The sequence below is a fragment of the Pistacia vera genome, unplaced genomic scaffold (genome assembly GCF_008641045.1).
Source record: "Pistacia vera cultivar Batoury unplaced genomic scaffold, PisVer_v2 Contig346, whole genome shotgun sequence".
Classification (NCBI taxonomy): Eukaryota; Viridiplantae; Streptophyta; class Magnoliopsida; order Sapindales; family Anacardiaceae; genus Pistacia; species Pistacia vera.
In genome coordinates, this window is record NW_022196164.1 from 314,712 (window position 1) to 327,047 (window position 12,336).

General features: G+C 42.3%; 1 protein-coding gene across 1 annotated transcript; it reads left to right on the top strand.

Moving 5' to 3' along the window:
• Positions 1 to 9,035: 9,035 nt before the first annotated feature.
• LOC116139010 (60S ribosomal protein L18a-2) lies at positions 9,036 to 11,485 on the top strand. Its single transcript, XM_031424688.1, has 4 exons — positions 9,036 to 9,092; positions 9,184 to 9,299; positions 9,834 to 9,897; positions 10,964 to 11,485. The coding sequence occupies exons 1-4, from the start codon at positions 9,078 to 9,080 to the stop codon at positions 11,303 to 11,305; spliced, it is 537 nt and encodes a 178-aa protein (XP_031280548.1). The 5' UTR covers positions 9,036 to 9,077; the 3' UTR covers positions 11,306 to 11,485.
• Positions 11,486 to 12,336: the final 851 nt, after the last annotated feature.

A 12,336-nucleotide genomic window follows, 5' to 3' on the forward strand; every position in this document is an offset into this window, starting at 1 on the left:
AAGAAGCAGTGATATAAGCCCAAGAAATCTTACGCTCCAATTCCTCGTTGCGATCGCGACAAGAGTCAGTACACTCCCCTGAATGCATCTGTCTTTGCTATTCTTGATAAGTCAGAAAAGGTCGGCTTGCTCGGGGAGCTTGAGCCCATGAAAGGTCCCCCTTCAGCTAGAAACAGTAAAAAGTACTATCGTTATCACCAGGACAATGGGCATTACACCGATGAGTGCTGAGCACTCAAGCAAGCAATTGAAGACCTCATTAAGCAGGGGCACTTCAAATAGTATATTGATGACTCTACTCCCGTGCAGGAGAAAAATCAGGAGGAACCGGGTAAAAAGCGTCGTGCTCGCAAGGGTATCTGTAGCGTAGGGATAATCTTTGGGGGACCACACCTTAGAGGGAATTCGTGAGGTGCCCAAGAGAGGTATGCTCGCGTAACCCATCACGACCCTATCCATGTAATGAACATGATGCCGCGATCGTCAAAGGTTCGTAAGGAGGAGGAAATTACCTGCTCCGAAAAAGACATAGTCCGATTGCATCATCCCCATAATGATGCTCTCGTCATCAAGCCCCAAATAGGGCGTTGCGACGTCCACAGAATGTTGGTGGATAATGGAAATGCTGTGAACATCCTGTTCCAGCGAGCTTTCAAAAGAATAAAGTTGGATGAGGCCGATCTAAAGCCCCCCTCCATCCCAGTTATATGGTTTCACCAGGGATTATCTGATCCCTAAAGAGATGATCTTACTCCCAGTCACATTTGGTGACTCCGACGAGGTGGCCAAGATCACTGAGTTCTTAGTAGTGGACTGCCCGTCAGCTTTCAATGGCATCCTAGGGCGACTTCTACTGAGAAACTTCAAAGTAGTCACTTCGATTTACCATCTCAAGATGAAGTTCCCCACCCCGACGGGGATAGGGGAAGTAAGCGGATCTCAGTGCTTGTCTCGCGACTGCTATGTAAGGGCAGTGCAGATGGCGTGCAGGGGAAAAGGCACTCCACATGGCATTCCCGAACAGGCAATGGCGATCAACTGGATTGAACCACAGCCTAGTCTAACGGAGGCTAACTTGGATCCTCATATCCAAGAATACCCCTCCAGTGGGCCGGTTAAGGATTTATCTGAAGTGTCAATCGACCAGAGTAAGCCGAGTTGAGTGTTGAGGATTGGAAGCAATCTCAACCCCTATCTCGCCAACGACCTGACCTGCTTCTTGAGAGAAAATATCAACGCGTTCGCATGGACGCATGCCGACATGGTTGGGATTAGCTCGAACATCATTTGCCATGCTCTAAACATTGATAGTGAAGCCAGGCCTGTTCGTCAGAAGAGAAGAGAAATGGATCCGAAGTGATATGCTGCCTTGAAAATTGAGGTAGATAATCTCCTTCAAAATGGATCCATCCGGGAGGCGCTCTACCCAAGCTGGGTTGCCAACCCGGTTTTGGTAAAAAAGCCCAATGGTAAATGACGAACGTGCGTTGACTTCACCGATCTTAACAAAGCCTATCCTAAATACAGCTTTCCCCTACCAAGGATTGACCAGCTCGTTGATGCCACCTCCGGGCACAAGCTACTGAGTTTTATGGACGCTTACTCGGGATACAATCAGATTCGATGTACGTACCGGACAAAGAACATACTTACTTTGTTATAGATCGGGGACTGTATTGCTACAAGGTTATGCCCTTCAGCCTAAAAAATGCTAGAGCTACTCACCAGCGATTGGTTAACCGGATGTTTTTCGAGCAGATCGAAAAGTCGATGGAAGTCTATGTTGATGACATGCTGGTCAAATTGCATGTCACGTCAAATCACATAGCACATCTCGCTGGGATGTTTGACATTCTCCGGAAGTATAGAATGAAGCTCAATCCTCTTAAATGCTCATTCAGAGTATCCTTAGAAAATTTTTTTGGGTACATGGTTAACCATAGGGGAATAGAGATCAACCCCGAGAAAATCCAAGCTCTCCTCGACATGAAAAGCCCGACCAACCAAAAATAGGTTCAAAGTCTCAATAGGCGAATGGCACCACTCAGTTGCTCCATATCGAGGGCAACAGATCACTGCTTGCCATTCTTTAATATACTTCGGGCCAATAAGAAGTTTGAGTGGACTCCCAAGTGCGAACAGGCATTCCAAAGTATTAAATAGCACCTCGAAAAGATACATCTTCTGTCCAAACCTCTCCCGCAAGAAATTCTCCTCCTGTATCTGTCCGTCTCTCAGTATACGGTCAGTGCAGCTTTAGTTCGGGAATAGTATAGGGTTTAATGGCCAATATACTACGCGAGTAAGCGTTTGCTGGATGCCGAGATACGGTATCCAGAAATAGAGCGATTGGCTTATGCCCTATTGATCGCCTCCAGAAAGTTGAGACCTTACTTCCACGCCCACACAATTCATGTATTGACTAACTACCCACTCAGGCAAGTCCTTTAGAAGCTAGAGGCATCGGGTAAATTACTCAAGTGGGCCATGGAACTAAGTCAGTTCGATCTGTAATACAGACCGAAAGCAACCATCAAAAGACAAGTTGTTGCTGATTTCATCTCAGAATTCTCATATCATCCAATGAAGGAATCCGAACAACAAGCCAGCAAGGTCACCCAGGAAACTATTCAGAACCTATCAACTTAGAGCCTCTATGTCGATAGGTCATCAAACAGGAAAACGGTTGGAGCAGGCCTTCTCCTTCTAAGTCCCGAAGGGACTCGCATTCATGGCATTCTCCATTTCGGGTTCAAAGCGACCAATAATGAAGCCGAGTATGAAGCTCTGCTCGCTGGATTGTGGTTGGTAAGAGAAATGGGATCAACTGCGATTAGCATCCACAGCGACTCCATGCTAGTTGTCAACCATATTTTTGGAGAATATCAAGCCAAGGAAGAAAACATGATCGGCTATTTGAAGAAAGCTAAGGTCACACTCGAGCCGTTTAAGCACTTCACGATCACACAGATCCCTAAAGACAACAATTATGTCGCGGATGCCTTGGCAAAGATAGCCTCATCGTTGGACTCGGATGCGCCAGAAAGCATCCCTGTTTGGTTCATAGAGGCCCCAAGTATCAGCTCGCTCGAACAGGCTGTGAATGTGACCGAGTCGGTCTCCTAGATGACCCCTATCATTCAGTATCTCCAAGATGGGACCTTGCTCAACGACAAGGTCGAGACAAGAACCCTGCGAACCAGAGCTGCTCGTTACACACTTATATGAGATCAGCTGTACAAGCGAAGGTTTAGCGCCCATCTTCTCCGATGTGTAACTGATGAAGAAGCAGACTATATCATGAGGGAGATACATGAAAGAATCTATGGTAATCACATGGCTGCACGATCCCTCGCTAACAAAGTTATTCGTTAAGGATATTACTAGCCCTTGATTCAGGAAGACACCTACAACTTTGTTAAAAAGTGTGACAAGTGTTAGCGGTTCTCGAACATACCGTGAGCTCCTTTCCACCAGCTGATAACCATGTCCAGCCCCTGGCCATTCTCCATGTGGGGAATCGATCTCATCGAATGCCAGTTGGTAAAGGGGGAGTCAAGTATGCGGTGGTCACGATCACCACCAAAAAGCTCAAGGACTTCGTTTTCAAAAACATTGTGTGTGGCTATGGGATTCCTCATGCCCTCATCTCTGATAACAGGAAATAGTTTGATAACGAGGAATTCAAGTAGTTTTGCGACGAATTGGGTATCCATAAGAAATTTGTCTCAGTCGCAAGACTGCAGCAAATGGTCAGGTTGAAGCTGTCAACAAAACCATCAAGCACACTCTGAAGGCCAAACTTGGCGTAACCAAGGGAAACTGGGCCGACGACCTCCCTGAAGTCCTGTGGGCATACAAGACAACTCCGAGAACCTCTACCTCAGAAACACCTTTCTCGCTAGCATATGGCTGCGAGGCGATGATCCCTGTGGAGGTAGGAACTGGTTCACTTCGGAGAGACCTGTTCAACAAAGCCAAAAATGAAGCTCTCATACGTGCAAGTCTGGATTTAGTTGAAGAACATCGCAGCAAGCTCAACTAAGAATAGCAGCCTATCAGCAGCACGTGAAAAGCTTTTTCGACTCTAAGGTTAGAAAAAGAGACTTCGAGGTCGGTAACCTCGTTCTGAAGGAAATCCTTCTCGGTACAAGAGAACCAAGTACGGAAGTATTGGGGCCGAATTGGGAAGGCCCGTACTACATCGCCAAAGTGATAAGACCGGGGACTTATCACCTCAAAAAGCTAAACGGTTCTGAAGTACAGCAAGCTTGGAATGCTGAGCATCTCCGCCCATATTATCAGTAATTTCGAACTCATTTTTTCCTTGTATAGATTTTTACTTTTCTCAAGCTTTGTAAATAATATAAGTTCTTTTGTAATCGCTTTTTCTACATGTATACAATTATGTTCGCATAGATATTATTTGTATGAATGCTATTGTAAGTAGTTAGAATGCGACCTCATGTGTAACGTTTGTGGGGTACGAAAAATTATAAGTACTCACAAAAGATTTAGAAAGTTATGTCTTTATTTATTATGATAAAAATAAAAAGTACAAAAAAGCGAGCATAGGAAGGGCAGTACAAAAGCAAAGGCAATCAATGGCCTTCATCCCCAGGTCCCAGAGGTGCGACCTCAGTGTCCCCAGGCTGGTCGCCAACCACATGGCCAGTCGTGAGCTCCTCTGAGACATACTTCGGATGCTCTTCCGGGTCAGGTTCTTGGGCTGCCTTCTCTGCCTCTTCATCCTTAATCCGCACCATGGAGGCGAGGATGTCCTGGTATTCGTTCGGGAGGTTAGTCAGATTGATATGAGGATTCTTCGGCCGTAGGGCATAAATAGACTGAATTGCCCATTCAGCAGCCCTCTTCTCGATCTCTAACTCTTGTCGCCGTATCTCTTCGGTCAGCGAAGCGATACGACCTTGGTTGAGTTGGAGTTTAGCCTTAAACACCCATTTTTGCTTCTCGATGGTCTCCTACAGCTCCGTCCTTTCCCGCTCTGCTCGCAAGGCCTGCTCAGAGTTCGTTTGTAGCTCATTTTCTTTCTTACCAGCCTCCTTGGTGAGTTTGGCCACCGTCCTTTGGAGCTCCTTTACTTCCTCTCTTCTCTTCTCTAGCTTGGCCTTCTGATAGTCCACCGTACGAAGAGCAGCATTCCTTTCAGACAGGTACTGGTTTGCCTGAGTGGTGGATAAGTCTTTCTCTGTTTCGACGGCTTCTAAGTCACGTTTAAGCCGCGCGTTCTCCTTTCTTAGCTCGACCAACCCCTCAGCAGCTCCCAGCTGAACCTTCTGCAAGGACAAGTGCATGGAGATTAGGGCTTGTGAACGAAGAGAGTAAAAATTTAGTTTCCTTTCTACTGAAAAGGGTAAGTGTAAAGTCCTCATCGAGGACATCTCGTTTTACCTGGCTTAGGTGCTGAAAGGATATGGACATCAGCTCCATAGGGTTGGAAGCCACGAACTTCTCGAACGCCTCCACGAGCCTGCACTCTAGCAGGGTAAATACCACCGACTGCAGATGATCCGAAAGTTACCCCATCGAGTCCAGCATGGGTGTGCTTATGCCCATGCCTGCAGCAGGTAGCGTCTCGCCTGCTGGTTTCTTGCTCGGTCTCCTTCCAGGATCCGCAGCCTCGCTCTGCCTCGTTCACGACCCCTCCGTAGCAATGGAGATGTCGATCGCGCCCCTAGAAGGCCCTCCCGAGCAGAACGCTTGGTAAGGTTGCAACCTCTAGGACTGAATGCCCAGACCCTCCGTTTCAGACTCAAACTCTTCGACCCGAAGTTCTTTTCGCTTCTTGGACTTTTAGGCCATGGTCTTATGCTTCGGGCAAACAGTTGAAGGCTGGGGAGCGCTTTCAGGTCGAGCTGAAGCACCCGCTAGTGTCTTTCTGATGGGGGGACTGTTGGGAGCCGCTCTAGCCGGTCTGATAACTTTTACTCCAGGGAAGGTGAACTGCCTTGGTCATGGCGACTTGGGCATTTTGGGAGGCATGGTCGCTGCATGCGAACATCATTAGTAAAATAGTTCGCTACATGCAAAGTCAAAAGAACAAGCTAAGGTTATAGTACTCACTCGTTATGGTCTCTAAGGTCGCCTTGGGATTGAAGAAACCGTATCTCTGCAAGTTTGCAGTTGTTATGAGCAGTCTTGTGTCGCGACTCTCTTCGGCAAAAAGCCGAAAACAGTGATTCTGTCAGGATCCTCGAGAGCCGATAACTTGGTCGTCTTGTTAACTACGAAGAAATAAAAGCTCGTTAAGACTAAAAGGAAATTCTCGAAATCAAAGAAAGGAGAACCTACTTGGCTCCTGAAATTGGCAAATGCCATCATATCAAAAGAAGAAAAACTTCATCTCGTACGCCCCAACATTGCTAGGGTAACTATGTATTCTCGCTTCGATTGTAGGTCGCTTCGAGAGATAGAAGGAATCTTTGTCCTTACTCTTCTTCAAGATATACGAGCAACCGAGCTCTAGCGTGGTTAACTCGCCCAAACCGTTTTCGTCGCATGTGATATACATAGCCACGACTATCATATACGCATTCGGCATAAGCTGCAGCGGTGCGATCCCGAAGTAATCAAGGACCGACCTAACGAAAGGGTGGAAAGGGATTAAGCCCCCGCTCTTAAAGATATTCTCGAAGATCACAGCCATTCCTTCTGGCAGATTCCGAGCTGTGTATGTTCTATGCTGGAAGACCTCTACGTTGAGGGCGTATTGGTCTACCACCTCTGGAATCTCCTCGGTAGTGATTGCTGACAGAATCTCTTGAGAGGGGTCCGCTGGAGCATCCTATACCGGCGAGCTAGTTCCCTCATCTTTCCTGGTCATTGAAGGATCCATCTTTTTGTGGTCTAAAAAAAGCTACATGCAGGAATCACTCAGTCATCGTACACTATTTCGTACGATGACATGGAGGAAAAAATAAATGCTTCCTCCCTTAAACCCTAGAAAAACCTTAAAAGAATCCTTAAGCCACCCCTAATGGCTCAAACCCTAGGAAAAAGCTTATTCTCCAGCCAATCACCAGCAAACGATCATCGTTACCGCATGGCTATCATAAAAAAACAGAAAAAGGAAAGTAATAGGAAAATCCTCCTTACCTTTTGAGTATGAAGATTGATCATCCTGCTTCGAGTGTCAAACGCGCACCAGTCTGAAAGACGGAAAACCAAGGCTCACGAAAGTTTCTTGCTTTCTCTAAAGAAGTGAATATTGTGCAAATTACCTGAGGTGAGCCTAGGGTTTTATAGTGAAGGAAGTGGCGTTTGATTTTCCCGAAGTCAAACGACGTTTGAGCGGAAATCACTTCTCACCATTGATTGTAACCACGTGTCGCTAATCAGCAAAGAAGAGTGATCGTCACGTTTCGAGAAACCAAATCGTCGTTCTTTTCCGTTGAAACACTCAAGCGACGGCTCGTTTCCCTTCTCCATATTAAATGCGCTCACATTCGCATTTAATGCTCTGATAGGGAATGTCGTTTTAGCATGGCTTGCATTTAATGCTCATGGTTGGCACTTATTGCGCACATGACACGTTTGTAAAAGCAAAAGGTGTTTTATTTAATGTATCAGTTGCAAAAGTGCAACGGATAACATCTGAAGAGGTCGTTACATTAAACACTCTTCTTCATGTCAATCACAAAGCGACGTGACTCTTTGCCCTCGTCGCATGTCAGTTGCGAAGCGACGTGACTTTGTTTTCAACAAAAAATCCACTAAGTGTAATCAGGTCGAGAACCTTAGTCGAAGACCAGAATTATCGTTATAACCCTAGATAAGATCTAGAACAGGTCGCGGATCTTGAGGAAGATCATTTCAGGTCGCCTGCATGGGAATGATTCTACGACATCTTTGTAACCAGGTCGGATCGACCAGCGTCCATTCGACGCACATCAAATCAAGGCATAATTGTGTAGTTCTCAAGGTTCGATCCTCAAACCTTAAAAACTAGGGGACTTCTATTATGCCTAAAAAAGTAGGGTTGACGCCAAGCCTTGTCAACGTGGACGGTCAGAGCTTAGGTAGGTTCTGTAGTTGTTCAGACGCAGCCACGTCGCATGCTGATGTGAGTGGCATGCTCCTGCTAGTGTAGTGGGTATGCACTAGAGTGGCGAAAGGCTAGAAAAGTTCCACGTGTCCAATTCCTGCACAAGTCGAGGAAATCACTCGAGCAGGTGAGCAATAGGACATAAAGAAGGATTTACATGACAATCTGACTCACTCACAGATTCAGTAATGATTACCTCAATTCATCCCACTATAAATAGAGAGCTCCTCTCCCATTTGTAAGATTGGCTAATTTGTCTCTGAAATAGCATACATTCTCTCTCTCTCTCTCTCTCTCTCTCTCTCTCTCTCTCTCTCTCTCTCTCTCTCTCATGTATTCACTTGTATTTTCTAAGCTATAAATCAGTTCACTGAACGCAACCTGGTCTCATATATTAATACAATACCAGTGGACATAGGATTCGCTCATTTAAGTGTCTGAATCACTTTAAACATTGTTCTTCATTTCTTATTAAACCCAATATCCCTATTTACACGTGTGTATTCTGAGTCAGCTCAGCATTTCTCATGTACGATTAGTTTATGTCAAAATCAAGCATCAACAGAAATCACTAATGACCTTGCATTGTATTTGTAATTTAGGATTCCTGTATTTTGCACATCTTAGTGTCATCGTGTTAAAATATCACAATTATAAATACTGTATAAAACATACGTTTTGGTTTATTTATTTATTTTATTACGGTTTTATTATTGGGTCGGAAAATTACTTCCATTTTTATTTCTCCTTTCAAGGATACCGGGCCAGCTTCTCCTTTGACGGGTTTACGTTGGCCCAATAAATCTTTTGATGGGTTTACTTTGGCCCAATAAATCACCGAGCCAGTACATAAAAAATCCAACAAACAAAGCCCAAATATTACAAATAAACCAAACACAGCCTAGGGTTTTGGCATCAATCACACAAGACGCCGCATATAAACCCTCTTGTTTCTTCCTCCTTATTCCTGTATAGAGTCAGAGATCCTTCTCATTTCATCTGCAGAATCAAAATGGTTACTTTCAGGGTAAGTATATTTTTATCTATTTTTTCTCTCTACACTTATTTGGACTGTTGAAAGGTTGATGTTTTGATGTGGGTTTTGTTTGGAATTGCAGTTTCACCAGTACCAGGTGGTGGGAAGAGCTTTGCCTACAGAAAGTGATGCGCAGCCCAAGATCTACAGAATGAAGCTCTGGGCCACCAATGAAGTTCGTGCCAAATCCAAGTTTTGGTCTGTAATATTCAATTTCATATTTTTCTTTACTTATTTCTTACTTTAATTTAGAATTTAGAATATATATCATTTACAATACATGTCATTTGTATTATGAATCCTGTATGTTATGTCAAGTGTTTTAAAATGAGAATGAATTATAATTTTCAATCCCAAACATGGACATATATGCAGAATTGCTGTGTTGGGTTCTCGCGTTAATCTTATGATGTATAACTGTGCACGTGATACAAGCATGAAGTGTCGTGTGATTGAGTTTTAGAATTGCTTATAATGAGTGACGTTGTCTCTAAATAGTGTGATTTTCTTGGCATGATGCCTAAAGTTTAATTTTATGACATTGCATAGACATGTCTTACGTGTACAGTTATGCATCATAAGGTGGACAATGGTGTCCATCATAGCAGTCTAATTAGATAATGGTGTCCATCATATCGTATATTTGCTAGTGATTTGACAAGAATTATCTGGCTGATTGAATGTTTTCTGGTAATGACATTGCCTTTTTTTTTTTTTTCATATTCTGTCTAGGTATTTCTTGAGGAAGTTGAAGAAAGTTAAGAAGAGCAACGGGCAGATGTTAGCAATCAATGAGGTATGTATAAGTATATTTTGAAATGAAATATATAATGTTTTGCTTTGATGGTGTCTAGTGCATTATAGTATTTTATACACGGCTCACAATTAGCGAACATGTAACTGTTACTTTCAATGGGCCACTTTGAATATTGGTTCTTTTGAAAACCTCTATATGTATATCGATGGACACCTCCTAAACATGTGGTATACGCTATTAGAGAATTATAGTATCCAAAAGACTTGAAATGAAATTTTTATCATGCTAACTTTGTCATAACTTCTTTTCTCTTGTTTTTATGCAAATGAAGACTTGAGTGTATCTATAGGCATTTTTACGGTTTATTGTTGGTTATTTTTTAATTCCAAGGTTTGGGTTCTGTGGTTAAGACCTTTGGTTTCAACCAAGAGCTCCTTGGTCTTTGACTTTAGCTTGGCTTCTGCTAGAATTTTTAACTGCCTTAATGGGAGAAGTTATGGTTTTAAAGGCTTTAATTTTAGTGTTGTGCCAGCGAAAGTAGAGTTGTTTATATGTATTCTTTAGTAGTGAATAAGATGGCATGATTTTTGGAAAGAAGTTCAGGAAGGGAACCAATACATATGAACAGTAGCATTTTCACATCATTTGAAATGATTGGTGGAAAATGTTTTTCACTTTCTAAAATGAAAGGCTTTTGAAGCATTTCTTAGTAGGGACCAGATATAGATGATCATTCTGTTTTGTACCATTCCTAGAATTATTGATGGCTTTTCTGATCTCCATTGTCTATTGGAATTGAATAGCCTTTGTATCCTGTTATATATTTGTTTGGTCTTCAAATCATGATTAGTAATTTATGTACCATATGTCAGCTTCCGGAAATTATACGAATGAATGTAACTGATATGTCGACATGTTATACGGATTTCAATAATAGCATTTAATCCTGAAAGGATGTTTACCATGTAGTCTATCCTTAAAGAGTGAATGTGAATCTCAAAAACTTAAAACATTTTTTTTTTTTTTATTATTATTTTTTGAAGGTGAAAGGCTTTATTTTTGTATGAAAATATTGTATCTAAAACTTATGGTACTTATACTGCAGATCTTTGAGAAGAATCCTACCAAAGTTAAGAACTATGGTATCTGGTTGCGATATCAAAGCCGAACTGGGTATCACAATATGTACAAGGAATACCGAGACACAACTCTTAACGGTGCTGTAGAACAAATGTACACTGAGATGGCTTCTCGTCACCGAGTGAGGCATCCATGCATTCAGATTATTAAGACAGCCACCATACCCGCAAAGCTTTGCAAGAGGGAAAGCACCAAGCAGTTCCACAACTCCAAAATCAAGTTCCCTCTGGTTTTCAAGAAAGTCAGGCCACCTACGAGGAAGCTCAAGACTACATACAAGGCAACAAGGCCTAACTTGTTTATGTAACTGCCCTGTGTTTCTTACTTCCTCCTATTGCCTGTTTGGGGCTATATGCTATGGATTAATGTTCGTCTTTGCATTTTTGCCCTGCTCATATTGGTTCTATTAGATGTGACTTCAGAAGATGATTATGAACCTTCTTTGGGAAAAATTAAGTTGTTCTTATGAAGGTATTTAGCTTTGACATGATTTTGGCCATGTAAAACTTTTACAATTTTATCATTCTCTTTGTTCTTTCTTTTTTGGGATGAAATGACACAGTGTAGCATTAACAGCCTTGTTTCTAGGCCAATACAAGGAGTAATTGGCATGCTTTCAACTTGGAAATTATAGTTTGAATCCATATCAAATACTGTGGTGCTACAATTGGAGTATGGGATTATAGGATATAAGATTTAATTCAATTGTTATGTCATTTGGGATTGGGATAAACATTATCACTTCCGCTGGACCATTGTGTTGAATTTTATTAATGTGTTTGTATGGGATCCAATGGTCCCAAAGCCTTCTGAGTATGAGAGAATGGTGAGTAAAATCAGCAGTAGCATTGTATTTGTAGGAGTAGGCTTGCAAACGAACAGAACATGAACGAACACCTTCGTTCGAAACTCGTTCGATCGGCACCAAGGAGTGTTCAAAATTGTGTTTGAACTTGAACGAACACAGAATGATTGTTCGAGTTCGTTCGATTAGCAAAAAGATCTGTTCGTGATAGTTCGATTAATTCGTAAATACTTGTTCGAATAACTCGTTCAAATACTTGTTCGAATTAAAAATATGCACCAATTTTCCAATTCATGCTCTAAAAAACAAATATACACCCATATAATTTAGCATTTGAAGAAAATGTAGCTCGAGCTAAAGATAACTAAAACTGAATTTTTCTGTATTTAATGAATAAATGTACAAAAATAGAACAATCCGTTCTTTTATGACAAATACAAAACTCACCGTTTAGTCACCACTTTTAGACTTTACAAAATTATATATATATAATGAGTAATTATGTATATACAAAATTATTATCATACATATAT

Coding starts and splice junctions, on each gene's coding strand:
- LOC116139010 (XM_031424688.1), top strand. Junction 9,300..9,833: donor CGTGCCAAATCCAAGTTTTG/GTCTGTAATATT, acceptor TATTCTGTCTAG/GTATTTCTTGAGGAAGTTGA. Junction 9,898..10,963: donor AGATGTTAGCAATCAATGAG/GTATGTATAAGT, acceptor CTTATACTGCAG/ATCTTTGAGAAGAATCCTAC.